Here is a 26,722-nt window from a genome sequence, read left to right as displayed (position 1 = left end):
CCAAATGCAATCGTAGAGATAGGAACCAAACTTTTATTTTGGAAAGGAACTAAACTTATACTAGTATTCTTTATATAAATATAGAGACTAATTTAATGATGAACCCAATATTTTATGCTGCAGCAGAAAGTTTTTTTCTACGTAAAAAAAAAACGCAGCAACCAGCAGTAACCAGCCTTATCTGTTGCTATCTGCGGATAATTAAATACTATGAAGCTCTGCAAAGGATTTATTTCACGATAACTATATAAATATTTTGAAAATATTAAACTTCCCTTACTTGGCAATAGAGAACGAAATTAAAATAATGAGTAAATAATTAAAATAAGTTAATTTTTATAATATTTGGTACAAGACATGGAAAGAAAATAAAAACCACAAGTTTAATTTATGTATGCATTTCCAGTTGATTAAGTTTTGCCATGTAGGGAGGGAAGTCAATACTGCGGCTGAGGATGAAGACCGTTGGTGTTTGGTTAGGCTATCCCCCTCCATGTATTTCAAATTGTATTCTCCCGGACCTGTTTTCCGTCTAATGAATGAAGAAATTTCTTTCCTGTCAAAATATAAATAAATAAATAGAAAACACAAGGTATTGTGTAGTGGCTCAGGGATCAACAAAAACTCTTTTATATTAGATTGAAGCACCAATTGTACATCCTTTCTTACTTTAATGCTAAGAAAATATACGCACATAGAATAATATATTTTACTAGAATGTCATCATCAAGATAAACAAGTGGTGTATTACCCTACCAAATAACTTATTTTAACCTGAAACTTTAAAACTTGAATCTTAAGCCCCAATAAGGAATCGAATCATACAAAAACTCAGGTCCTCGGTTAGACAAACAAGTTTCAGAAGCAAAAGTGGCATTGTTAGACTTTAACCCAAAGCTCAGTTTGCAATATAACCGCATGTTATTTGCTTGAAGCTTCTTGCTAAGGAATACAGCAAACAATGTATCTTTGAAAGTTTTAGCTTGCGAGGTATTGAATTGAGCGTGGAACTGGATCCCAAATTCTACTGATCCTTGAGCCCTGGCGGCGGCAATGTCATTACCCATAAAAGGGTTGACCAAATTGATTTGAGCTTGGATCGTGTTCTTGCTCCGGTTGTGTTGCAAGAAAGGTGTCAAGACAGCAGAGCCAAGAGGAACACAAGGAATATGCTTGGATGAATAGCCGGTTTCATCGCAGCCACCGTTGTCGAGAGTGGCAACAATGGATTCATAATAGATGTTGTAGTTCTCATTAGGGTTTGTGATGATGAAAGTGGTGTTAAATTTGGCATTGAGGTTGGGGTCTGTGGCATCATCTAGTGAGGTGAAGGAGGCTGAATTGAATCGAAAATTGAAGGGATCAGAGCGTTGTGAAAAAATATAGATCCCAATAATGCCGAGAAATGACAATAGGAATAAAATAATGGTGGCCATGAAGATGAAGAACGTGTATAAAATACAACGACGAGCATCGATCGTCATCTTCGAAAAATACTACGAAGCTCTGCAAAATTGTTGGATCTTGGAACTCTAATGGACTAAACAGCTTATCTTTATATGAAGGTTTCAGTAAATTAAGATACATAGTGACATAGTGCTATGACATCTATTTATAAGTGAATTAGTTGATAAGGTTTGTAGATATTGGGATATGTATTTTGAATAGGTTTGATTTTTTATATATACTCAATATTTCCTTTATCATATTTATTCCATCATCTACTTAATTTAAATTTAATTCACGATCCAATCTAGTGGAAAAATATTTTGAATTGAATTCTTTCTAGTTCAAAAAATAGCAATTCAATCACTCATCACTAGATAACAATATGCTAGAGTCCTACTTTATCCTCAATTCTAATTATTAACTCTTATAATCATTATTGATTAATTAATTTTATGGAAATTTTATTTATATTCAATATTTAATTTCCATTTTCATATTTATTTCATCATCTACTTAATTTAAATTTAATTCACAATTCAATTCCCCATCCGTCATCTACTTAATTTAAATTTAATTCACGATCCAATCTAGTGGAAAAACATTTTGAATTGAATTCTTTTTAGTTCAAAACATAGTAATTCAATCACTCATCACTAGATAACAATATACTAGAGTCCTAGTTTATCCTCAATTCTAATTATTAACTCTTATAATCATTATTGATTTTATGGAAATTTTATTTATATTCAAAATTTAATTTCCATTTTCATATTTATTTCATCATCTACTTAATTTAAATTTAGTTCACAATTCAATTCCCCAAACAACATGTTAACACATCACTTTCTTTTGCATCTCATTTAATTTTCCCTTATCTTTCTTTCTATTTTTCACTTCTTAAAAATAACTTCTTTTTCTATTACATCACACATTATATATCTATTAATTCTCTCACTATTTTTCTTAGTTCAAAAAATAGCAATTCAACCACTCACTATATACACAATATAGTCGTATAGAGACCTTATCCTCAATTCTTTTTTTTCTTTTTTGACAGACCTTATCCTTGACCTTGATTCTAATCAACTCTTATGATCATTCTTGATTTTAATGATGCCATTTTAAAATTCCCTTCGAGTCAAGTATTCAATAAAAAAAATTCAAATCTTGAAATAAGTAAAGATAACTATAGTTTATCTCTTAATTAAAAAAATATACTATAATTTATCTCTTATTTTAATTTCCAATACCTTAGAGATAAAAAGTAGTTGAATTGAATAGGGTTTAAACTTTAAAGCTAAAACAGATACTCAGCAAAATCATTTCTCTTATCTCTTTTCTTTTTTTCGGTGTTACAACAGTTTACCTCCTTACATATACAATCAATGAGATTAAAATAATGGGTTAACACTTCATCCTTTAAGTAAGTGGTTGGGGGTTTGAATCCCAACTCTTGCGAGTAAAAAAAAAAACTCCTTAGTCAGCTCCCTACTGCTTAGTGCGCTGACCGTGAGGCGATGAATTAGTATCACGGCTGTGGAAATACCTTAGTCAAGACAAAAAAAAAAAAGAGTTAAATACGTTTTTTGTCCTTAAACTTTCAGTGAGATTTGGTTTTCGTCCCTCGCCGGATTTGTTTACGATTTGACATGGCATTGCCACATATACCAATCGTGACAAGTGGCCACGGCGGTCAAAGCCACTCCTTCGGCAAGGACTAAAACCAACCATTTTTCATAAGTTCAAGGGCCTATTTCAGATTTTACTTCGAAGAGGGACGAAAACCAAATCTCACTGAAAGTTTAGGGACGAAAAACGTATTTAACATTATTTATGGTCTTTTAGAGGGATTGTTAAAAGAAGAAGAGTTTGCTTTCAATCAAAGATGTTTTGTGAATTTGAACTCAGAGTAGAAAAATTACGCATTTAAAATGGCTAGGACTTCCGCTTCATAAACCCATTTCTATCACTTTGTTTATGGAACGTAATAATTTACTGAGTCACGTAATATAAGTATCACATCCAAAATAATTTATGAGTACCACAAAATTCACCATATATAAATTAGACGGTAAAATAAATAAAAAATGTCGAAGGAAGGTATTAAATTAGTCTATATGCATCATTCCAAGTCCAAGAAGGAAACACATGCACATTTACAGATTAATAAACTTTACTAGATTGTCACCATCAAGATACACAAGCGGTGTTACCCTACCAAATAGCTTTTTCTTTTTCACCTGAAACTTTAAAACTTGAATCTTGAGCACTGGCAATGGACTCAAGACTCATGAACAAAATTAACTAGTGGATAAGACAAACAAGCTCCATCAGCAATAGTAGCATTCGACTTGAACACAAAGCTCAGACGTTGGCAGTAAAATCGCATGATGTTGCTGGTAGGCGCGTTGCCAAGAATTACTACACCAAAAAACTTATCGCTAAAAGTGTTAGCTTTTGTGGTATTGAATTGAACAGAGAACTTGAGCCCAAATTCTATTGATCTCCGAGCCCTGGCAGCGATAATGTCGTTGCCCATAAAGTGGTTGACCACATTGATTTGAACGGGGAATGTGTTCTTGCTCTGGTTAAGTTGCATGAATGGTGGTTCTAAGACCGTGGTGACAAAAGGAATGCAAGGTTTATTCGGCGATGAATAGGGTCTTTCACCACAACCACCGTTGTCGAGAGTGGCAACAAAGGTGTCAAAAAAGATGTTGTAGTTCTTGTCAGGATCTGTGACGTTGAAAGTGATGTCAAATTTAGCCGTGAGGTTGGACGCTATGGTATCATTGAGTGCGGTGGTGACGGAGGCTGAGTTGAATTGGAAATTAAAGGGATCGGCGAAAATCAAAGCTGAAACGCCCATAAGGAAAGAAAATATGAACCAAATGATGGCAACGGAAAGGATGTGTTCCGGTATGGAACCGCAGACTTAGGCTAACCAATATTGAGAGCAAGCGAGAGTAAACAAAGTGAGTAAAATGCGTGAAAATGATAGGATCCTGCCGCTTGGGCGGTCCTTCTTTATTTATAGTTGGGTTTTGATCCGGCTGGATCATGGGTTACCCGGCCCATTTAATACATGATTCGGTCAGCCTAAGTAATATACATATTGATCAGCCCATACCAGACCACAAGCCCTCAAGACACTAAGGCTTAGTATAAGGCGAAAGTGTCTTTGATAAGCCCTCAGCAATTTACATCACATAAAATGTCAATAAAGGCGTGTAAATTCAAATATTTATAAATCTTAACTAACACAATGAATATCATCTTTGCACGCTGAACCAACCTTGTCACATCCACTCAGCTGTCACTTCACATGCCCTTACCGTGGCAGATTTCGAAATCATTATTACTTTACCTGCTTTAAGTTCATCAAGTAGATCTCCTGCATATTTTTGGGAACTTGATACTACAATACTATCACATATATTGAAATTCCACTAACACAATCATCAAAGCTGCAATAAATGTAATAAAGTGTTATAAATTTAAACGAAAAATTATACCTCCTCCTGAAACGCACCTAGTCTCGAAACGTCACGCCTTTAGACTATAATACCCCTCACCACTTCTCCCTTAACAAATCACATCCCTTCAAATTCAAAAAATTTCAAACCAACGTATCCCTTTGGTCCAAACGTCAGAACTTTTGCCTCGAACACAGCCCACACGCGAGGACACGCGTCCCTTTACTCACCATTCAATTCACCTTTTCATCTCCCCTCCCCCTTTCTATATAAGATCCGAAATTCTTACCCTTCTCTCACACTCTCCTTTTCACTTTTCTTACCCTTATCATCCTCTCCGATCATCCACAACAGTAAGAATTTTTCTATTTTCTCCACCAAGTTTGCTTAACGTTCGACGACCCCACTGCATTCATCACCAAAATCCCAGAAATCGCTCAAACTTCTCTCCTTCACAGGTAAACCTCATCCTCTTCTTCTTTCTAATTTATACATTTCTTTTTTGTTTTTAAAACTTTAGCCTCACATGAACAACTTACTCTACTAAACCCAGAAACTCAACACAATGTTCTACCTTTCTACCCAGAAAATCAAAGTTTGACATTTCCACCCAGAAATTCAAACTACTTTTTCTCTTCTTCTCACACTTTGAAACTCTTCCTTTCAGGAATCCTTTGAAAATGACTACCAAACGTACTCGTAAGGAAGCTTCTGCCTCCACCATTCCATCTCCTGCTGATTCTCTATGGGTTTCTAGTAAAATTAAAAAACAATTTTCAAAGATTTGCACCCCAAAAGCTGTCATCGACTTAGTCACTAAATATAATTTTAGGAAAGATGGCCTAGATGCCCACCTAGACATAATTCCATGCGCCCCTGATGAACCATGTTGTTTCGGGAAAACAGATGGTCAAGGGCGAAACTTTACCTACTTATTCGAAAGTCTGTTCTCCGATCTAAAGTATGATTTGCCATTCTCTGACTTTACTTGCTCGGTTCTAACCCTTTTGAACGTTGCCCCCACTCAACTCCATGGTAATGCCTGGGCCTACTTAAAAGCTTTTGAAGTCCTGTGTCAAACCTTACACATCATACCTACCAGCAACAAATTTTTTTACTTCTTTGAAACATGCGGACGAAATGTGAAGGGCGAATATGTCTCACTCGCCACCGCTAGGGGTCTAGGATTGTTCACCCTGTATAAAAGCCATTACAAACACTTCAAAGGTAAATTTTTCAAACTTCGCGAATCTGATGCTTGCAAAGACATATTTTACTTTGCCGATGGAAGCCCAAAATTTCCTTTCTATTGGACGAACCAATACGAGAGCATCATCAAAATTCCCGATGATGCTCTTACCCCCGAGGAATTAGTAGACTGCAAATTTCTATCTGGCCTAGGCTTAAACCTTACAGATTTTATGGTTGCTCTCTCTAAAAATGCAGTTGAAAAATATGTTGGTAAGGCATTCTAACCTCCCTTCCTTAAATTACATAAGAAGACTTTACCAAGTTCTAACTCTTGCTCACTCTTTTGCAGGATCAATGGCTCGCCTAACTGAAGAAGACATCCTTCGATTTCGCCGCGAACAACAGGCTGCTCGCGAAAAAAGGAACCCCGCGAAGTCGGTGGACGAACATGCCACCAGCCACTCTGGTACTGAATCAGGCCGCCCCGCAAAAAAGAAAAAGAAGAATGAAGATCCTACCTCTATCAAAAGCAAAGCCTCGAACCAAACCTCACTGGAGAAGTTCCTGGGCAAAGGCGAATCTGCGTTGGCGAACAAAGGCTGTTCATCAAGCACCCCACCCGTTTGTTGGAAAAACTTGCTGAAAGAGTTTGAGGAATTATCCTCGGATGATGTAACTTCAATTTGGGACTCCAAAATTGATTTCAACTCCCTGGTGGAAACAAATCTGGTGTTCGAGGCGGACCGTGATAAGATGAGGAAACTAGGTTTGAAGGAAGCTTGTCAAGCCATGATGACAAAGGGCTTGGAGATTGCTGCTATCTCCAAGATGATCGACCTTGAATCAGCCGGATTCGATGGTCTCGCTTCAGCCAAACTTGTTGAAGAGAAGGAAAAAGAAATTGGAAAAATGAAAGCTACACTCAAGTTGCTGGACAAGTCGAACAAGGCGAATGAAAAGAAAGCCGCGGATTTGGCTTTAGAGTTGGAAAAAATGAAGAAAACCTCTGATGAAAACAATGCTACCCTCCAAACCTTGAATGAGGAAAATGAAAAAATCAAGGCTGACTGCGCTCAATTGACTACTGTGCATAATCAAATGCTTGAAGAAAATTCCCAGATGAAAACCGAAATCGCTGACTTGAAAATTTCCGTTCTGGATCAGTTTTGGACTGGGCGAGCCCCTAGAGGGGCGACGCCCAGCATGTATCTCGCCCTGAGGCGGGGCCCTGACCTTCAGATGGGCCTTGACCTCGGAGGCCCAATTGGCCCAATAGGTAGTACCCAAGCTCTATAAATAGGAGGTAGTTATCAAGTATAGGGGACTTTTGGCTCATTTGATGAAATAGCACATGAAATTCAGCACTCTCTCTCTCATTCTCACTCTCTCTTAGCTCAATTCTCCACCTCTGGGTACTATACCTCTCTTCAATGTTCATTCCAAGAACAAGTTTGAAGCTGGATTTTCTAAAGCACTTACTCAAGTCACTTTCCTTAATCCTGACCTGGCGATCAACTTGACGGGAACAGACCCTTACGCCCGCATTGTTAATGGCAAATTGATCGGCCCGGATAACGCGGATGAGGAAAGAGTTGATGAAGAAGAAGAAAAAGAGGAAGAAGAAAACCAAGAAGATGATGAAGGAAATGTCAACAACAAAGAAGGAGGTGGCGAAACTATCTGAATGATCTAGGCTCTGAGTTGGTTAGCCCCTTCTCTTTCAACCGACAATGTAAAAGGCTACAGGCCTCTTCTGCTTTAAATTACTCAACGTTCCTTACCTTATGTAACAATTTCCTTTATCATAATGAAATTTTCTTCAGTATTCACATGAGTGCCCTCTATCTAATTGTTTCGCCCAATCAACTGTAATAACTTCTGAAATTGTCATAACTTCTATAATAACACTATCCCTTACTCACCCAAACAACTATCACAATAACTAAGTCTATAACTAAGCATATCCTTACTTAGTCACCTGGATTATCATATGACTCAAAAAAAAAATATAAGCATAACCTTACCTAGTTATTCAAGTTATCATATAACTTCAAAATATAACTTAACATAAATAACGTTTACTAACCTTTCACCCGAATCGGTCCGCCTTCGTCATTTAATTGAACTCGTTACTCTCACATTTTACTGTACATAGTAAAATACTCTGGAATAGATCTCTTTAAATGTTATAAAATTTAAACTTAATCAACTACTTTGGAATCATAAGGCCTTTGTGTATATAACTTAGTCAAATTTACATTTTTGACATAGTTATTATTCATGGAAATCAAAGTCAACATATTTGATTTCATTAGTATGCTCGCGTGGAGACTTGTGCTTAGTTTGGACAAGCTTAAATCCAATTTAAGACTGTGCTTATGAATTCGTGGCCGGATGCTCTTGTTTTAAGAGACTTACTTTTTTCTCAATTGTCTGACGTCGCCCAATTGATAGACCTTAGTTGATAAGTTTCCGCTATGGGTAAAAGAAATAAGTAAAATGATAAGCCCTTGATCATTTTAAAAAGGTTATGCCTCGTTAAAAACTCTCCCGCCTGGGGTAGAGAAAAGAGTGCATACCTGTTATTCATTAATAATTGATGCCTCGTTAAAAACTCTCCCGCCTGGGGTAGAGAAAAGAGTGCATCGAATTTAGTCTTACACAACAAACATAGTCTTAAACAATACAACCAACAAACGTAGACTTCAACACACACAAACTGAAACAACGAAACATAGTCTTGGACAAACATACACTGAAACAAACTGTACAAAATCAAACAAACCGAACGAACCACCCTGCACTTCAACTGTAATAATAACGGAGATGCTGTGCATTCCAAGCCCTTGGGACCCTTCGCCCCGATAACTCCTCCAAATGATACGCCCCTTGACCAAGCTCACGCAGAATCCTGTAAGGTCCTTCCCAATTAGGTGATAACTTCGAATCATCAGGCCCCTTTGCCTTCCTACGCAGAACCAAATCACCAACTCTCATTTGCCTCGGAACCACTCTAGAATTGTATCGCCTTTCCGACCTCTGTTTTACCATTGCCTGCCTCAAACGAACCTCTGCTTGCGTTTCCTCTGCTAAATTGAGATCAACCACTCTATTCATGTCGTTCTGCTCTTCATTATAAGTTGCCACCCTGAAAGTTACATCTTGTAATTCTGCTGGTATCATCGCATCTACCCCGTAAGTCAAATTAAAAGGTGATTCGCCAGTAGTTGATTGAGGAGTAGTATTGTACGCCCAAATGACCGTGATTAACTCTTCGGCCCATAATCCCTTAGCTTCGCCTAGACGCTTTCTAATTCCATTGAGAATGACTTTATTCGCTGACTCCACTTGTCCATTTGTCTGAGGGTGCTCAACTGAGGCGAAACGCATCTCAATTCCCATTCCTGCACAAAAATCCTTCACACTCCTGCTTGTAAACTGTGTTCCATTGTCTGAGACGATAGTTGCTGGAACGCCAAATCTGCAAACCAATTTTCTCCAATAAAACTTTTTGACTTTTTCTGCTGTTATTTTCGCCATTGATTCCGCCTCAATCCACTTAGTAAAATAGTCCACCGCCACCAAAATAAATCTGATTTGAGAACCTGCTGGAGTGAACGGTCCCAGAATATCTACTCCCCACATTGCAAATGGCCACGATGAACTCATTGAGCTAAGAGTCTCAGGCGGCGCCTTATGTAAATCTGCATAAATTTGACATTTACCACACTTCTTCACATATTCCATACAATCCCCTCGTAAAGTTGGCCAATAGAACCCTGCCCTGAGCACTTTCGCCGCCAAAGATCTTCCCCCTACATGACTTGCACACACACCTTCGTGAACTTCAAACATGATTCTTTCTGCCTCATCCTTAGATACACATCTCAATAAAGGAACTCCAATCCCTCTTCTGTACAATTGATCGCCCAACAATGTGTAACGACTGGCCTCGCGAATTTGATCCTTAGAGAATGTCAACACATTAGAGCCTTCTGCCTCCAAACACTGTTTGATACGCCCCATCCAATCTGAATTCGCTAAATTTAACACCATCATTGTCTCATATTCTTCGATACTTGGGCTACTTAAGACTTCCTGGATAACTGACTTATTGTTTCCCGGCTTCTTGGTGCTTGCTAACTTTGATAGAATATCCGCCCTTGTATTCTCCTCCCGCGGAACATAATTGACCTGCACTGTGCCTATCTGCTTTATCAATCCCTGAGCTTTCAATAAATACTTAGCCAGCTGTGCGTCCCTCGCCTGATATTCACCCTGAATTTGCCTGGAAACTATCTGAGAATCTGTTTTAATCATTATGCTCTTGACCCCCATCTCGATCGCCAACTTCAAACCTGCAATTATAGCTTCATACTCTGCCTGATTATTGCTTGCTTTAAAGTCAAACTTGAGTGACTGCTCAACTGTCACGCCACCTGGCCCTTCTAAGATTATGCCAACTCCACTTCCCTTGACATTAGACGAACCATCTATAGACAAACTCCATTCGCCAACTTCCATATTTTTCTCACTTGAAGACATTTCATTAACAAAATCCACCAATACCTGTGCTTTAACTAGACCTTTCCTGTCAAAAGTGATTTCAAATTCTGACAATTCAACAGCCCAGGAAACCATTCGTCCAGCCAGATCAGGCTTTTGCAAAACTTGGCGAAGTGGCAAATCTGGAACTGGTTTGGCTAAAATTGGTGGCTTGGACAAATGATCCTTCAAACTTTGGAACGCCCTCTCACATTCTTCAGTCCACTGAAAAGTTTTGTTCTTCCTTAAGCATTGAAAAAATGGTGCTGATTTTTCCCCAGAACACGGAAGAAACCTGGATAAAGCTGCTATTCTTCCTGTTAACTTCTGCACATCTTTAACTGAGGTTGGACTCTGCATATCGAGTATCGCCTTACACTTATCAGGGTTCGCCTCAATTCCTCTCCTCGTGATCATGAAACCCAAAAACTTTCCGCTTTGAATTCCAAACGAACATTTTTCCGGATTAAGTCTCATGTTATGCTTTCTTAGTTCGCCAAAAGCTTCTTCGAGATCAGAACAATGCGCCATCATTTCCTCTGACTTGACCACCATGTCGTCTACATAAATCTCCATGTTCCGCCCCACCTGCTTGTCAAACACCTTATCCATCAACCTTTGGTATGTTGCTCCCGCATTCTTCAGCCCAAACGGCATAGTCTGATAGCAATAGTTCGCCTGATTTGTCATGAAAGCTGTTTTCTCCTCGTCAGGCTGATACATTCTTATTTGATGATATCCTGAGTATGCATCCATGAGGCTAAGCATTCCGAATCCAGATGCCCTATCCACAAGCTTATCAATATTCGGTAAAGGATAAGAATCCTTAGGACAGTGCTTGTTCAAATCTGTATAATCTGTGCACATTCGCCACTTGCCATTAGCCTTCTTCACCATAACAACATTCACCAACCAAGTTGGATACTTTACTTCCCTAATGAATCCAGCCTCCAGTAACTTATTTGTTTCCACCTTTACAGCCTCTGCCTTTTCTTCGCCCATCTTTCTTTTAAACTGAACAATAGGTTTCACCCCAGGATTTAAAGCCAATTTGTGACATATAAATTCCGGATCGATTCCTGGTAAATCTCTTGCACTCCATGCAAACAAATCCATATTCTCAGATAATAATTTTACCAACCTGTTTTCCTGACTTGTAGTTAAATTGACACCAACTTTCAAGTTTCGCTCACCAATTTGGATCGCCTTAGTTTCCTCTTCTGATTTCATCTTGTACTCACTGAATCCTTCTCGAGGATCCAAAATAATTTCTGACTGTTCTAAATCCACCTCATAGACTCGATGCCCCTCTTTCACTGCTTTCTTACCCATGTGCCCATACTGCTTAAAACTTTCTGAATAACACTTTCGAGCAACCATTTGATCAGCCTTTAAAATTCCAACTCCTCCTTTGCTCAATGGATACTTCGCCGTTAAATGTCTTGTAGAAATGATCGCCCCCAATCTGTTTAGTGATGGCCTCCCAATAAGTACATTGTACGGTGAAGTACATTTTACTACCAAAAACTTAATAGCAAATGCCTCCGCATTCTTCCCTTCTCCAAAGACAGTTTTCAATTCCACATATCCTCGAACAAATACTTTTTCTCCAGAAAAACCCACTAAAGAACCATCATAAGGCAACAAATCAGATTCATTTAGCCCCAACTTTTCAAAAGCGTCACCATAAATCAAATCCGCCGAGCTTCCTTGATCCAGAAGTACCCTCTCAATTTCATAATCAGCAATCCTCAGCATTACAACAATTAGATCGTCTTCGTGAGGCTGTATTCCCTCAAAATCTCGCACAGTAAACGTTATATCGGGTTGATTGGTTGCCCAACTTCCCCAATCGTTAGAGTAAACAGCATTAATGGAGTGAACGTACCTCTTACGAGCTGAATTAGTCATTCCTCCGCCACGAAATCCACCAAAAATAGAATGAATTCGCCCCTTTGCTTTTCCATCTGACTGTCTATCTTGACCATCGCCCTCAATCTCTTTTCCATCTTCGGTTCGTCTTGTTGAAGTTCCTGCTTCATCTGAATTGCTTCGCCCCTCAAGCTGCTTCATATACCCAGCCTTTATCAATTTATCAATCTCTTTCTTCAAAGTAAAACAGTCATCAGTATTATGCCCTGAAATCCTAAGATACTCGCACCACTTCTTCTTGTCCACGTAACCCGTTGACGGCTTTGGCTGCCGTGGAAAACGAATAACATTCGCCTCCAAACACGTGTGCAAAGCTTCAGTCAAATTAACCGCCAAAGGTACTGCACGGTCATTTTGGTTCCGAGTCCACGTCATCGAATGTCCTGGCCCACGCACTCCATACGGTTGAGCACGATTTTTGAAATTAGAACGGTTATCAAATCGGCCGTCATAACGGTTACGATTATTATACCCTGCGTTGCTACGTTCGGTCCATCCCTTCGAATATTGATCTGCAACTGCTCCCTTCTTCGTCTCAAACTGCTGTTTCTGCCCTGGAACCGCTGCATTCGGGCGGTTGTTCTTGATCCGATCACTTTGCTCCTCCCTGATGTATCCTTGTACCCTTTCGCGCAAATGCACCATTGTCTCCACCGGTTTTCTACTCAAATTACTGTTCAAACCACCCGGCTTCAAGCCCAATTCAAAAGCTGCAATGCAAATTTCTGGCATTTTATCCTCCAAATGAACAGATAATTGATTGAAACGCCCCATGTAAGACTGCAAAGTCTCATTTGGTCCTTGACGAACATTAAATAATGTCGCCGGAGTTACTTTTTGTGCACGACTGGTAGAAAACTGAGACAAGAACTTTGTAGATAATTCAGTGAAATTGACAATTGACCTTGACGGTAGAGTTGTAAACCAAATCATCGCCGATTTCTTAAAAGTTGATGGCAACATTTTGCACTTCAACGCGTCTGATGCGCCTACAATGACCATTTTCGTGTTGAAATACACTAAATGGTCCTTTGGATCTGAATCGCCATAGTAAGAGTCGAGTTTCAATGTCTTTAAATTGTCTGGGACGACAGTGTTCGCTATTTCCTCTGTAAAAGGTTGAAAGTCCACCACCGTCTCAGCCATTCTTCGATCGCCCTCTCGTAAACCCTGAGTCTGATTGATATCAGTAAGTTGATTCTGTAACTGTTGATTATGTTGACGAAGTTCATTGAGATCGTCCATGATCCGCTGAAGAGCATCGGGAGGAACATCATTTTGTTGAACATGATTCCTCTCTCCGTTCGCCCCGGATCGAGTCACCATTGCGGTGAAAATTGAAGCCTAGGAAAGTATCCAGGGCCCCACGGTGGGCGCCAATGTTCCGGTATGGAACCGCAGACTTAGGCTAACCAATATCGAGAGCAAGCGAGAGTAAACAAAGTGAGTAAAATGCGTGAAAATGATAGGATCCTGCCGCTTGGGCGGTCCTTCTTTATTTATAGTTGGGTTTTGATCCGGCTGGATCATGGGTTACCCGGCCCATTTAATACATGATTCGGTCAGCCTAAGTAATATACATATTGATCAGCCCATACCAGACCAGGATGATTAGCACCCATCCACAACAGCCGGTTGGCTCTTCAGATGGGCGTGTGTAGGGTGTGTCAGTTCTGAACCAAATCATAGTTTCAGTAAAATAAGATAGATAGAGGCATGCATATAGAGCACTATGACATGGATTTATAAAAGAATCGGTTGTCAGATAGATAAAGGCCAAGGTCGAGGTTGTTAGGATCCTTCTGTTATTTGACCAAATCTCTTAAGTGTGCCTTCAGCATAACAAAAGTTATAGATACTAATAAATTTTTTTTGAAACAAATAGATAATAATTATCTCATCTATAGAATTTGTTTTATTTTATATTTTATCAATTATCATCTAACAGGTAATACATGTGGTGATAGCCATCCCCTTGTGTTATTTTATAGTATCATGTTTATCTTTGGTCTTTAAAAAAAAGGTAGCTAGGGTTTAAAGCTAAAACTGATAAGATAGTTTAGAGCTTAGTTTGTTTCATCTAATCATCTTACAAATAGGCCTTGCCAGTCATGGGCCTTGACTTTCCCAAAGGCCACAATTACATTTGGGTTTGACTGATGTGGACCAAAATAGTGTTTGACTAGGGTGAACCAAAAATATATTGGTCCATCATTATCCAAGGATTAAAAATCATTGGATGTGAAAACATCATAATATTTTTTAAATTAGTGGTTAGGATTCAATTAGTGTTGAAAAGGGTAAAAATGTAATATTTTCTCACTCTCAAGTAAGATCTTTTCAAAATTTATCAACGTAGCCAGAGCTCCGCCACTCACCACATCATAGCTCCATTTTCCACTAGGCGAGATCTCCCTATCAACTTTCATCGAAGTTGTTTCATTATATCTTAGGTTTTTCCTTCAGATCTATATCACCCCTTAAGATTTCTAGCCCATCAGGCTCAAACAACGCCACTACCACCTCGTGAAAATCCGATATTTTTAGTGATTCATAGGAGAGGGCGAAGAAACCAAACTGATGGTGCGTAGAGAACATGACGATCTCAGTGAGAGTGGCGGCCATGGGGATGAGCAATAGAGGGTTTCGTTGTAGTGGTGTGAGTCACACTACAACAAAAGCGTTGATTAGCGTCAGTCAAAAGATAACGCTAATAGCCCAAAAATCAATGCTACAATCGATTTAGTTCCGGCCTACCGTCGACGTCGGGTAGGATGTTATAGGGCTGAAGCTAACTAGAAGAGACGACCCAGAATCCGACTCTAAGCCGACATAACCCCCCATAGATGTTGATCGAAGCAAATCATAAAAGTTATAGTCAATCATATAACTACACCATTTAATCACAATTTACATGCACGTAAATTGGTTCTCTACCAGAATAAGCACTACCCTAACTTAAAATTATTGTGTTAATATCTTGAAATTAAGGATAATGTTTGGTTTGGTCGAGAGCAACAATATAATTTACGATTTTTTAAGGTTTTATGTTTTCTTTACTTTTTCTGAAAATAAACTCTATCTAATTTAGTAATTTTATTTTTGAAACTGGATTTCCATTAAAAATTAAGATGCCAAAGCGGCCAATACATCAGTTTGAAGCAAAACATCAAGCTCATGGGGTGCCTGTTCTATCTAATTTAGTAATTTTTGGAAGAAAATTGTTTCTTATCAACTTCGAAAACAATTATTTATCCACTAATTCGAGTTGTTTTGTCAAATTAAATGATCAGATTCACTTGCTCGGTAGTCAGCAAGAGATGCATCTCCTAGGCATGATTGGCATTTACCCCCAGCTGGTCTTTATGCTCTGCTTTTGCACGATGCTTTAGTGTAGTCTTTGTTGTTTAATTTTTTCCGTATATAACCAAAAAAATAAAATTAAATGAGCAGTGTTGGTCGTTACAAATGAAGTCAAGCAAGAAACACAAGAATTCAGAATTGCACCAATTAAAATTGATTATCGGATGAATTCATGGGAGAATGTCACAATTTAATGAAATTTCTAACTAATGATAACAATTTGTTTAGAATAATACTCCATCACGCTTCACGTTAGAGGTGTAAACGTGTACGGACCGATCCGTCAACCCAATCAAACTGAATCGAACCAAATACATTATGATGCATGGATTGGATTGGATCAGTCGTTAGATTCAGATTTTTTTATTGAATCCGGTCACCATTGGTTCGGGTGTCGAATTTGAGGATTGAATATCCGACTAATGCGAACCAACCCAATGGTATTGGAAATTTTTTTTTTTACCATTCAGCTCAAAGAGCTCTAACCCATTACATAATTTGCATTTACTCGTTTAGACTTTACACCCTAACTCATTTACAAGTTTACTTTTACCTTGTAGCCATCATTCAAGTTTGTATTGGAAATGTTGGTTTTAGTTTGTTTAGGTTGGATTATATGGATTATGAAATGTTTTTTTTCCTTTCGGAGATGTTCGATTATATGTAGTTTCTATATATTTTTTTATAATTTTTCACGTTTTTTGAATAAATTTTATGAAAATTTCAAAATAATATTTTTTATTTAGAATCTAATCACCCGTACCGAACCAAACCAATTATGATTGGTTTAGTTCGGGTCTAAAAGAAAAATTCAGGAAATCTGAACCTATTCAAACCAAACACATTTGATTGATTCGAACCAACCCGGTCCGATTACACCCTTACTTCAGGCCCTTACACTTTATGAACGATAGAGTTGAATGCGATAGAAATTAGAGATATAATAGATGATATAATGAGAAAAATAAAAAAGTAAATCGTAACTCATTTACTTACTTTCATCTAGTGCTTAGAATCCGTACCACAACATAAAAATTAAATACAGCATTTGATAAATATTAACGTTTCACAAATTAACCACGCGCTACAGTACTGCAACATAAAAATATTATGCATTTATAACAATTTTCACTGCCACCATAAAATGAGTGTCTGGACTGTTGAAATTGATACTCATGTGAATCGAGAGAAAGAGATGAAAGTGCTTTCTGAATATTGAATGAAAAAATCAACTATTACAATGAGGGTATTATCTATATATATACAAAGAAATTGGTAAAGCTATCTTTTACCACACGTGTAACCAACTCTGATTCAGTTGTAACTGAAAGTCAAATTAGTCTAACTGCTCTAACTTCTGTAACAAACTACTCTAACTGCTCTAACTTCTGTAACAGAAAATGTAACTAATCTAGCTGTCTAATTGATCAAGGTATAATTGTACTAAATCTAAAACTCCCCCTCAAGTTGGGAGATAAATATCTTTCACTCCCAACTTGCTCAATATTTGCTTGAACCGTGGATGAGGTATTGCTTTAGTGAGTGGATCTGCAAGCTGGTGTTCAGACCTAACATGAATCAACCGAAGAAACCCAGAATGCACATGCTCACGGATAAAATGAACATCGATATCCACATGTTTGGACCTGTCATGGGATAATGGATTGGTAGCAAGATGCATAGATGACTTGTTATCTGAAAAAACCTTGACAGATTCAACTGGGATCTCAAATACTCTGAACAGCTGCTTCAGCCAAAGAAGCTCACTAGCTGCATATGCTAAGGCCCTGTACTCAGCCTCTGCAGAGCTCCTAGAGACAGTGGGTTGTTTTTTAGATTTCCAGCAAATCAAGGCATCTCCCATGAAGATACAAAGTCCAGTTGTAGATCTGCGGGTTACTAAACAAGATCCCCAGTCTGCATCTGTGAATGCACTCAGTTGAAGATTGGACTTTGCTGAGAAGAAAATACCTTGTCCTGGAGCGCCTTTCAAATACTGTAATAAATGATGTACTGCATCCATATGACAGGTTCTGGGTTGTGCCATAAACTGACTCAACTTATTCACTGCAAAGGTTATGTCAGGTCGAGAGATTGTCAGGTATAATAACCTTCCAATGAGACGTCTGTACATAGAACTGTCAGGAAGTAAAGTACCCTCTGTATCAGTGAGCTTGATATTAGGATCCAAAGGCAATGATTGTGGTTTTGCCCCCATAAAACCTGTGTCAGACAGCAGCTGCAATGTGTATTTCCTTTGGGAGAGAAAAATTCCAGAACTAGCTCGTGCTATTTCAAGACCAAGGAAGTACTTTAAATCTCCAATAACCTTGAGTTTAAAGGACTGTTGAAGCAAGGTTCGGACTTGATTGATCATTTCTAAGTTGGGACCAGCTACTATGATGTCGTCCACGTAAACAAGTAGGATGACAAGAGAAGTCCCTTTGCCTCTTGAGAAAAGAGAATAATCTGAGGTAGCTTGTTGAAATCCAAGAGACTTTAATTCAGTGGAGAACTTGAGGAACCACTGTCTAGAGGCTTGCCTCAAACCATACAATGATTTGTGTAGTTTGCATACCATTCCTTGTTGTTGTACCGGATATCCCATTGGCAACTGCATAAAGACTTCCTCAAAAAGATCTTCGTTCAAGAACGCATTATTCACATCCAACTGCAACATGTGCCAATCCCTAGCTGCAGCAACACCAAGCAAAACTCTCACAGTAGTGAGTTTTGCAACAGGAGAGAAGGTGTCCAAAAAGTCTATTCCAGCCTGTTGAGTGTATCCTTTAGCAACGAGCCTAGCTTTGTATCGATCAAGAGAACCATCGGCCTTATATTTTACTTTGTAGACCCATTTGCATCCTATGACCTTTTTATCTGCCGGTAAAGAGACAATTGACCAAGTATTATTGGCCTCCAAAGCATCAATCTCTTCTTTCATAGCTTGCCTCCATTCCGGGTATTTCACAGCTTGATGAAAAATCTGAGGCTCATAAATCTCAGCAACAGTCAGCACATAATTCCTATATGTGGGAGATAACTTGTCATAAGTCAAGTAGTGATGTAGAGGATATTGTGTTTGGCAAACATAATCTTGAAGATAGGAGGGTGCCCTGCCTTGTCTACTTGATCTTCTAGTAGGAACTTGTGTGGGAGAGGGAACTTGTGATGTAGAAGCTTCACCTAGATATCCAAGAGAAGGTGAGTTTGATGTCTCTGGTGCTGATATAGGTATTGTAGGAGTCATATTGTGCTCTGGAAGAGGTAAAGGAATAACCAAATCATTGAATAAATCTGGTTGTGCAGCAGTATGATGCACACTGTGAAATAGAAATTGATCCTCATGAAAAATGATGTCTCTGGACACCAGAAACTGCTTGGTTTGTAGATTATAGACCCTGTAGCCTTTGTATCCAACAGGGTAACCCATGAAAACCCCAGGTACTGATCTAGCAGTAAACTTGTTTCTTTGTGCCGGTTGTGTGGAAACAAAACATAAACAGCCAAACACCTTAAGGTTAGTGAAATCTGGTTCCTTCCCATACAGTTTTTCATAAGGTGTCACATAATTCAAAACATGTGTAGGTGTTCTATTAATGAGAAAGGTAGCAGTAGCTACACATTCACCCCAAAAATGCAATGGTACCCTAGACTGGAACATAAGGGACCTAGCTACATTCAACAAGTGTTGATGTTTCCTCTCTACAACTGAATTTTGTTGGGGTCTATATGGGCAAGAGAATTGATGAAGAGTTCCCTGTTGCAACAAGAATTCCTTTAACTGAAACTCGGGTGCATTATCGGACCTTAGTTGTTTTATCCGCTTGTTAAATTGAGTTTGAACAAAAACAAAGAAGGACTTGATACAAGATACTGCCTCAGACCTAGCTCTCAACAGATACAACCATGTAAATCTTGTGCAATCATCCACAATGGTCAAAAAATATTGTTTTCCATCATGTGTTTGTTGATGATAGGGCCCCCATATATCAATATGTATAAGATCAAAGGAAGAAGCTGACAGATTATTATTGGAAACAAATGAAAGTCTTCTCATTTTAGACAAAGGACGAAGAAAACGATGAAATCAGAGAAACAAAACAATCCAAATCAAGCAACGAGATGCAATCGAGCAACAGGACACAAATCAAATCAAAGAAGAAGAAACGATTGCAGCAACCAACGAATCAATCGCAGCAAGACACAATCCGAATCAAGCAACGAGATGCAAATCGAGCAACAGGACACAAATCAAATCAAAGAAGAAGAAACGATTGCATCGACCAACGAATCAATTGCAGCAAGACACAATCGAAGGAAGAAGAAGAAGAAGAAACGAAGGAATTGATCATCCAATCGACGAATCAATCAACGAAATCGCGGAAGAAAAAAACTTCTGATACCATGTTGAAATTGATACTCATGTGAATCGAGAGAAAGAGATGAAAGTGCTTTCTGAATATTGAATGAAAAAATCAACTATTACAATGAGGGTATTATCTATATATATACAAAGAAATTGGTAAAGCTATCTTTTACCACACGTGTAACCAACTCTGATTCAGTTGTAACTGAAAGTCAAACTAGTCTAACTGCTCTAACTTCTGTAACAAACTACTCTAACTGCTCTAACTTCTGTAACAGAAAATGTAACTAATCTAGCTGTCTAATTGATCAAGGTATAATTGTACTAAATCTAAAATGGACACCAAAAATGTGTCCGTGAATCAGCCATAGATAACCCAAATATTCTAACAAGATATTCTAGTTACTATTATGAAGTGACCAGTATCAGCTAACTCAATTCTTCTTTAGAGAAAGTACTCAAAACTGAATACCCCAGAAACGAAGCTTGTGTTAATGTGTTCTCCGTCACATTCCATTCTCCATGTATAGACTGCCTTGTATATGTTTGACTTACTAGTTATGAGGTGGCAAAATATGCTTCTAAGTCCAATTTCAAGGAAACTCTGTTGCTTTATATATTTTCGACTTTAAAAAAATGTTCTCCTACTGCATTATTTAAGGGCTCGTTTGGCACACCGTATTAGGCATGATAGTATAAGCTTATACAATACATTATGAGTTTATCCATTGTTTGGTGATTACATTGTATTGTATAAGCTTATCCATCAAAGTCCCCTTATACGTTAAAATGACGTATTATTTAATCCATCGTGTGAGTGATGGATAAGGCATGATAAGGTTGTGACGTATAAGTCACCATCACCACCACCCTCCATTGCTGCCAACTTACACCACCATTAGGACCACCACCGCCACCACCCGATCACTGCCGCCACCACCGCCCTACCGTCACCACTGGTGTTAAAGCCACCACCACCACCACCGCCGCCGCCCTACCGCCACCACCACCATAATCGTCGTCACCACAACCCTATCGCCACCACCACCATATATAATCGCCGCCATCGACGCCACAACCACCACCCTACCGCCACCACCACCACCATTGCCTCCATCCTCCACCGTCGCCGCCACCCTACTAAGCCGCCTTACCACCACCCGCCTTACCACCACCACTACCACCACCACCCTATCGTCGCCAACACCACAACCACCATCGCTGCCACCACCGCCACCATCCGATCGCCACCACCGCCACCGCCGCCGCCACCACCGACGTTGCCGCACCCACCACCACCGCCCTACTGCCACCACCGACACCACAATCACCACCCTATCGCCAACACCACCACCATTGCCTCCACCCTCCACTGTAGCCGCCACCGCCTTACCACCACCACCACCACCACCACCCTATCATCGCCACCACCACAACCACCATCGCTGCCACCACCACCACCAACCTATCTCCACTGTCACCACCACCGCCACCAACACCAACCTACCACCATTGCCACCACCACCACCGCTTCCATCACCACCGCCACCATCGTTATAATCACCTCAATATTTGATTTTTATTATATATCATTATTCAATACTTCATTAAACATAAAATTGCATTAATTTAAACGATATGGTAAATTATACAGAGTATAGCCAAACGCTGGATAGTATAAGAAAATTATCAGGGCTTATACTATCAGGCCTAATACTATCAGGTCTTATACTATCAAACCTTATACTATACGTCGCACCAAACATGCCCTAATAGTATATACACTATCCACTACTAATTAAATACAACACGATGATCACATGTGTTTCATTCTAATTAGAGGGGAATTATTGCTGTTACTTTGTCTCCTTCAGAGGTAGCTATTTGTCCACGAAATTATCAATTTTCTAAAGAGGTGGTTCCGTAGGAACAAAATCTTATATCAATAAGGAAAAGCGACTTCTTGCTTGTAATTAGTTACTGGGTCGCTAAGGATATTGTCTCCCCCTTCGCTCTCATCTATGCTCCAACCACAACCACCCCAACTCACCATGCACTCTTCTTGCTCTTCCCACCCTCCCTCTAACCACGCTTTCATTTGGCGCCTCGGCCAGCAATTAGGGTTTTAAATTACAGTTGTGCTCACAATTGCAGTTGTGGTTGCATTGAAAAATTGTTGATAAATATGAGTTGAAATGTTTGCAGTTGCGGTTAAGATGTCGTTGCATAAGCTTTAAAACCGTTGATCGACCACAATTACAGCTACAGACCTCAAATTAAAGACAATTTTTTTTTACCAAATTAAAATGGAGCTGTTTCATAACTTTTGCTTTGATTTACCATGATTCTGTTACCAATTTTTTAAATTCGCAACTTACTTCTTTATAATCTATATAATAAACTAAAGGAACTAAACCCTACCATTTTCAAAGGTTACGAGAGCAAATTCCCAATTTAAAACCCATTGGCTACAACCATCCTTCATAAACTAAACAATCCACATTTATATTAGGAATTAATCAGTGCACTGATGAAAAAAAATACCAACCACATTAAGAAAAGCCAAATTCAACTAGAACAAATTAAACTATTTCCCTCTCATTAGAATCTTGAAGAAGGGTCATCCTAATGTAATGTCACCTTCAATATTAATTTTTTCTTCTACACATTGCTTCAGTCCTCTCTTTTGCCATTCCAACACTCTTTAAAATCAACCCTTCTTTCCCAATCATCTCTCAGACCTCACAATCTCTTCCAAATAAAGAAGAGATATTCTAACTTCTAACTCAAATTGTTCACTTCCTCTGTTTTGTCTTCTTCACCAAAACAACACAATGAAGAACACAAACAACACCAACACAAAACTCATCCTCCTCCACCCATACATCCAAAAACAAGGAAGCTCCAACCGATTATGGCTTCTTGCTTTCATCTCAATTCTCACCCTCGCTTTCCTAGTGACTCTCATATACACCAGAGAATCCACCTTCATCACCACTTCAACAACTTCCTCTGTTATTCCCTCCCCTGTTTCTGGATTAGGCTCTGCACCATTACCAGCCACAGTGATCAACACGCTCCTCCACTATGCCGCGAAATCCAACGACACGTTCCACATGCCTTACTCCGACCTCAAACCCATATCTGATATGCTCAGAAAGTGCTCTTCGCCGTGCAATCTTCTCATCTTCGGCCTCACCCACGAAACCCTCCTCTGGAAAGCCCTGAACCATAACGGCAGAACAGTGTTCATAGAAGAAAACCGCTACTATGCTGCATATTTTGAAGAAAAGCACCCTGGAATTGATGTCTTTGATGTTCAATACACAACCAAACGGAGCGAGATGAAGGAGCTCATAGCTTCAGCGAAAGAGCAAGTAGCGAATGAGTGTAAGCCGGTACAGAATTTGTTGTTTTCAGATTGCAAGCTTGGGCTCAATGATCTTCCCAACCATGTGTATGAGGTTGATTGGGATGTTATTTTGGTGGATGGGCCGCGTGGCGATTGGCCGGATGCTCCGGGAAGGATGTCAGCGATTTTCACCGCCGGCGTCCTAGCCAGGAGCAAGAAGGGCGGGAACCCAAAGACTCATGTGTTCTTGCATGAGTTCAATGGAGAAGTGCAACAGGTTTGTGGGAATGAGTTTCTTTGCAAGGAGAATTTGTTGGAGGGGAGTGAGAGTTTGGGACATTATGTGTTGGAGAGGATGGATGAGACGAGTGTTCATTATTGTAAGAATCACTCGTCGTCTTCGGGGCGAGGGAATTCTACATCTACTTAGCACATATTGTTTGGTTCCACATTTGAAATTCACGTTAGACGTCAAAATCATGTTATCATGTTTAGACTGCATGTGCCCAACACACATCCAAACATGGTGTTAGTTATTGTCTCCACTCTACTCAGAATCATCTTAGTCACAATTGGTTCCTCATCCTTTCTTCTGGGTATTTATCATCCATTCTTACTCTCCATTGCTACTTTTTGTTTACTTCTTTGGCTGTTGTTTGTAAAGAATAATTCTTTCTTTACCTTTTTCATTTTATGGCACTCAAAGTGAAAAATTGAAATTTCTTCAATGGATGCAAGCTTCCAAATTCGATTTAGGATATTGCTTATTGCTTACAATATGCATTGACAAAACGAATCTTGAGGGCAAAGAAAGACACTATTAGAATAAAAAAATATTTTTTTTTCACGATAATATATTTTTATCTAAAACATTAAGATATTGAGATTGCAAGTTACATCTCTTGTATTCTTTTTTTTTTTGTTGTTTCGGAAAGTTATCCTTTTATTATCTTGATCTTATTTATTCTTAACTGGTATGAAACAATAAACTTACTTGCATTTGTCTCAAGGCTACTTTTTTTTTGAGACACTCAAGGCTACTTGAAACTTGGTATTTTAGTTGCTAGCCTTTGTAATTCAAAGAAGAAAAAAAGGAATATAAAGAGGTTGAGCATAGTTAATTGGAAGGTTTACTTCTCAACTTTTAAATAATAGAATTAGGTCATTTTATTGCATTAGTTAGTTCTGTGACAGCCATAAGCATGCTACTAATGCAACTACCTCTTAAGTTTAAGCTAAGGTTGCTTCATTGTCCTTTAAAAAATAAAGAAAAAGAGTCACTTGGAGTTGGATGGAAGTTGTTTCAACGAACTACGGCTTTGTTGAAGTGAACTTGCGTCTTAGTTAATTGTACTTAAACCAATGGAAGCTCTTGGTGGGTTGCGTAGAAGTCAACTTCGATCATCTTTGTCTTGGACACTAGTCTAACGCCAACACCACTCACACTGCATGCTATCTTCTATCTGCTTTAGGATTTAGATTTTAAATAATCTGCATATTTCTTATCTTTCTTTATAGTAATAAGAATTTTCAATCTGAATGGAGATATTACACTAGACAATATAATATTTATTTCTCAATCCATATGGGGTATTAGTTAGGTTTGTACTATTGCCCTCTTGAATAACAAAAACAAATAAATAAAAAGGAAACATGTATTGCAAAATTCTTTTATGTACACTAATATTTTGGTGTAGACACTAAACTAGTGAGATAGAGAGAAGAGAGATGGTGGATCCATGGCTGTGATTGGAGGTATTTTATTACAGATATATCAAATGCGTCTCAATAGCACGATTAAAATTGACCATGTATGTCTTTCAAAAACATCAAGGCGTCTCACAAACACTTTATAATAGATACATCAAATGTGTCTCATAGAACCACAAAATTGGCTATGTATCTTCAAATGTCATTACCGCACGTCATAAGAGTGGAAATGTAATACTTAAAAGTAATCACACGGCTTAGTTTGAGTAACAAATGAGTATCCACCATACTTTTCTCTTTGTCAAGGCCTAAGGCTCATCTAACTCGACATATACAAGAAAACTTTCTTGGTCAATCCTTAAGCAAAAAGATCAACAACATTTCTTCTACTTCTTACATACTCAAGGAAAATCAAATTATTCTTAATTAATTTCTTAACAAAAAGATGTCTGACATGTAAATGTCTTTTCTCTTAATTGAAAGTATCGTTGTTAGCTGCTCCAATTTCCTCTTGTGAATCACAAACACAGGTGCAAAAATTAATGATTCATAACACTCAAAACCTCTAGATTCAATAATAATATTATCATTGAAGATCAAGAATTTATAGGCCAGACCAACATGAACATAACCAATGATGCGCTATGTCTTAGCACCAATATTTTTTTTTAACATCTGGTATTCTCATTTCAGCCAAATACCCTTTAGATGAATGAAAATCGAGTATGAAGAAAAACATTTCTACACTTCTTAGAGAGTTTTGACAAATTTTACTTGTTAAGAATATAACAAGCATTCAAGATAGCTTTCACCCACATATTATCATACATTATATAACTAAGCAATATAACATCAAGCATTTTTTATTTTATTTTGATCTAATTGTTTTCTACTTCAACCTTTATATCCAATTTCACCTTTTGATTTTAATAAAAAACAATGATATAACATGAGTAATCATAACATGAACCTGGATTGTCATCCAACATTTGAAATTGCAGAATTTTCCAGTATGTTTCCAACATCACTTGCTTCATATTTTTTCTCTCCAATTTTTCCCAAATTTCCAATTTATTATATTTTCCATAGAGCTTCAGCTTCTTGGTAGCATTAGTCACAGCTTTGGGGTCTACATTGTCACCAGCAGGAGCTGTTTGTAATTGAAGCTAGCCATCCAAAGGTTCAAGACGAGAGAGGATATACAACACGTTCTTTGGTGTAGCTCTTGTAGTCTAAACCTATTTTAAATTTCATGGGAAAATAAGGTGAAAAAGTTGTACCGTGAAAGAAATACTATTTTGAAAAAAAAAATTTCAGCAAATCTCCAATGCAATT

General features: G+C 38.5%; 1 protein-coding gene across 1 annotated transcript; it reads left to right on the top strand.

Moving 5' to 3' along the window:
* Positions 1–23,029: 23,029 nt before the first annotated feature.
* Positions 23,030–24,432, top strand: LOC130715183 (protein IRX15-LIKE-like). Its single transcript, XM_057565256.1, has one exon. The coding sequence runs from the start codon at positions 23,160–23,162 to the stop codon at positions 24,105–24,107; it is 948 nt and encodes a 315-aa protein (XP_057421239.1). The 5' UTR covers positions 23,030–23,159; the 3' UTR covers positions 24,108–24,432.
* Positions 24,433–26,722: the final 2,290 nt, after the last annotated feature.

The sequence above is a fragment of the Lotus japonicus genome, chromosome 4 (genome assembly GCF_012489685.1).
Source record: "Lotus japonicus ecotype B-129 chromosome 4, LjGifu_v1.2".
Taxonomy (NCBI): domain Eukaryota; kingdom Viridiplantae; phylum Streptophyta; class Magnoliopsida; order Fabales; family Fabaceae; genus Lotus; species Lotus japonicus.
The sequence above is the reverse complement of the archived record's forward strand: the minus strand, read 5'-3'. Positions and strand labels throughout refer to the sequence as shown.